A 1,350-nucleotide genomic window follows, 5' to 3' on the forward strand; every position below is an offset into this window, starting at 1 on the left:
AGAGAGAGAGAGAGAGAGAGAGAGAGATTTTATCTTTGTGTAAATATTAATATCATATGCATAATCATGAATGGACATGTACACAAGACATGTTAACACTGACATAGTTTCATTTGCATATGCACCAGTATAATAATGTATTTTAGATCTGCAAAGACCATTAAATTCATTCAAAGGGTAATTCACATAACTCCTTCATTATGACTCCATATCTTTGCAATTCAAACATTTATAAGTACCTGTGATGATTAAAACATTCTATATCTAACGTTGTTTTGAATAACACAGTATTTTCAGGACAATTAGTTTTATTTAGAATAGATATATAGCAAACATTTTCATTATAAAAAATCTATAATGTATAACATTAGTAAAACTATAATAAAGTAATACTTTGGATCATACAATTGATAGAATGTAACTTTTACAGATCAATAACGGAAGAAAAGTTGTGTTAATTATGTCATAAATATTTTGGAGTAGAGCGTTGCTAGAGAACTATTCATCCTTTGTACGATGTTCTTGTGCAGCAGTAGTAGTTCTTCTGGACTGAGCTACGACACCAGTTGGCACATCCTCCGAATCCTTTTCCAGGGTAGGAGATCTGGAAGGGGAATCCTGGAACGATGTCTGGGTAATAATCTGGGTTGTAAGTGGCACTGCTTTCACCAGTTGCTTCCACATTAGTTACTCCAATAGAGCCTGCTACTCCTACACTCAAAACATCATCAACGGTCTCCAAAACACCCGAGGCTCCAATTGCTCCACCATTAACAGAGTGAAGTTGACTTCCTCCTCCTACGCCAGTGCCAATAACTGTATCAGTTCCTCCAACGTGACTGGTTCCAGCTACAGGGATACCTCCAACATTTACAGTTCCACTGTGGCCAGTACCTCCAACATTGATTGAACTGCCTGAGTAACCTGTTTCCCCTTCAGCAACACCTTCAAGCTGGCTTCCTCCTCCAACTGCCTGATTTGTTTCGCTGACAAATCCTGTAGCTTCAGCAATACCTGTGGTTACAGTATGACTAGATCCGCTAGTGACACCTGCAGCTCCAACAACACCTGTACTTATATCATAACCAGCTCCACTAACCACCCCACTGTCTCCTACAACACCTGTTCCTATATCATGATTAGATCCTCCAACAGCAGCTGTGGTTCCAGTCACACCTGTGGTTACAGTATGACTAGATCCACTGGCAGCCCCAACACCTCCAATTGCTCCACCACTGACAGAGTGGAGTTGAGTTCCTCCTACACCAGTACCAACAACTGTATCAGTTCCTCCAACGTGACCGGTTCCAGCTACAGGGGTATCGCCAGCAATTACAGTTCCACTGTGAC

General features: G+C 40.7%; 1 protein-coding gene across 1 annotated transcript in view; it reads right to left on the reverse strand.

Annotated features, from left to right (window-relative positions):
• Nucleotides 1-386: 386 nt before the first annotated feature.
• LOC137622557 (uncharacterized PE-PGRS family protein PE_PGRS54-like) overlaps nt 387-1,350 on the reverse strand; it is a 1,803-nt gene continuing 839 nt past the window's right edge. The window contains exon 2 of the mRNA XM_068353160.1: nt 387-1,350. This exon is cut by the window's right edge and continues 100 nt beyond it. Within this exon, the coding sequence (XP_068209261.1) occupies nt 503-1,350 (848 nt within the window). The 3' untranslated portion in view covers nt 387-502.

Source organism: Palaemon carinicauda, chromosome 29, assembly GCF_036898095.1.
Source record: "Palaemon carinicauda isolate YSFRI2023 chromosome 29, ASM3689809v2, whole genome shotgun sequence".
Lineage (NCBI taxonomy): Eukaryota > Metazoa > Arthropoda > Malacostraca > Decapoda > Palaemonidae > Palaemon > Palaemon carinicauda.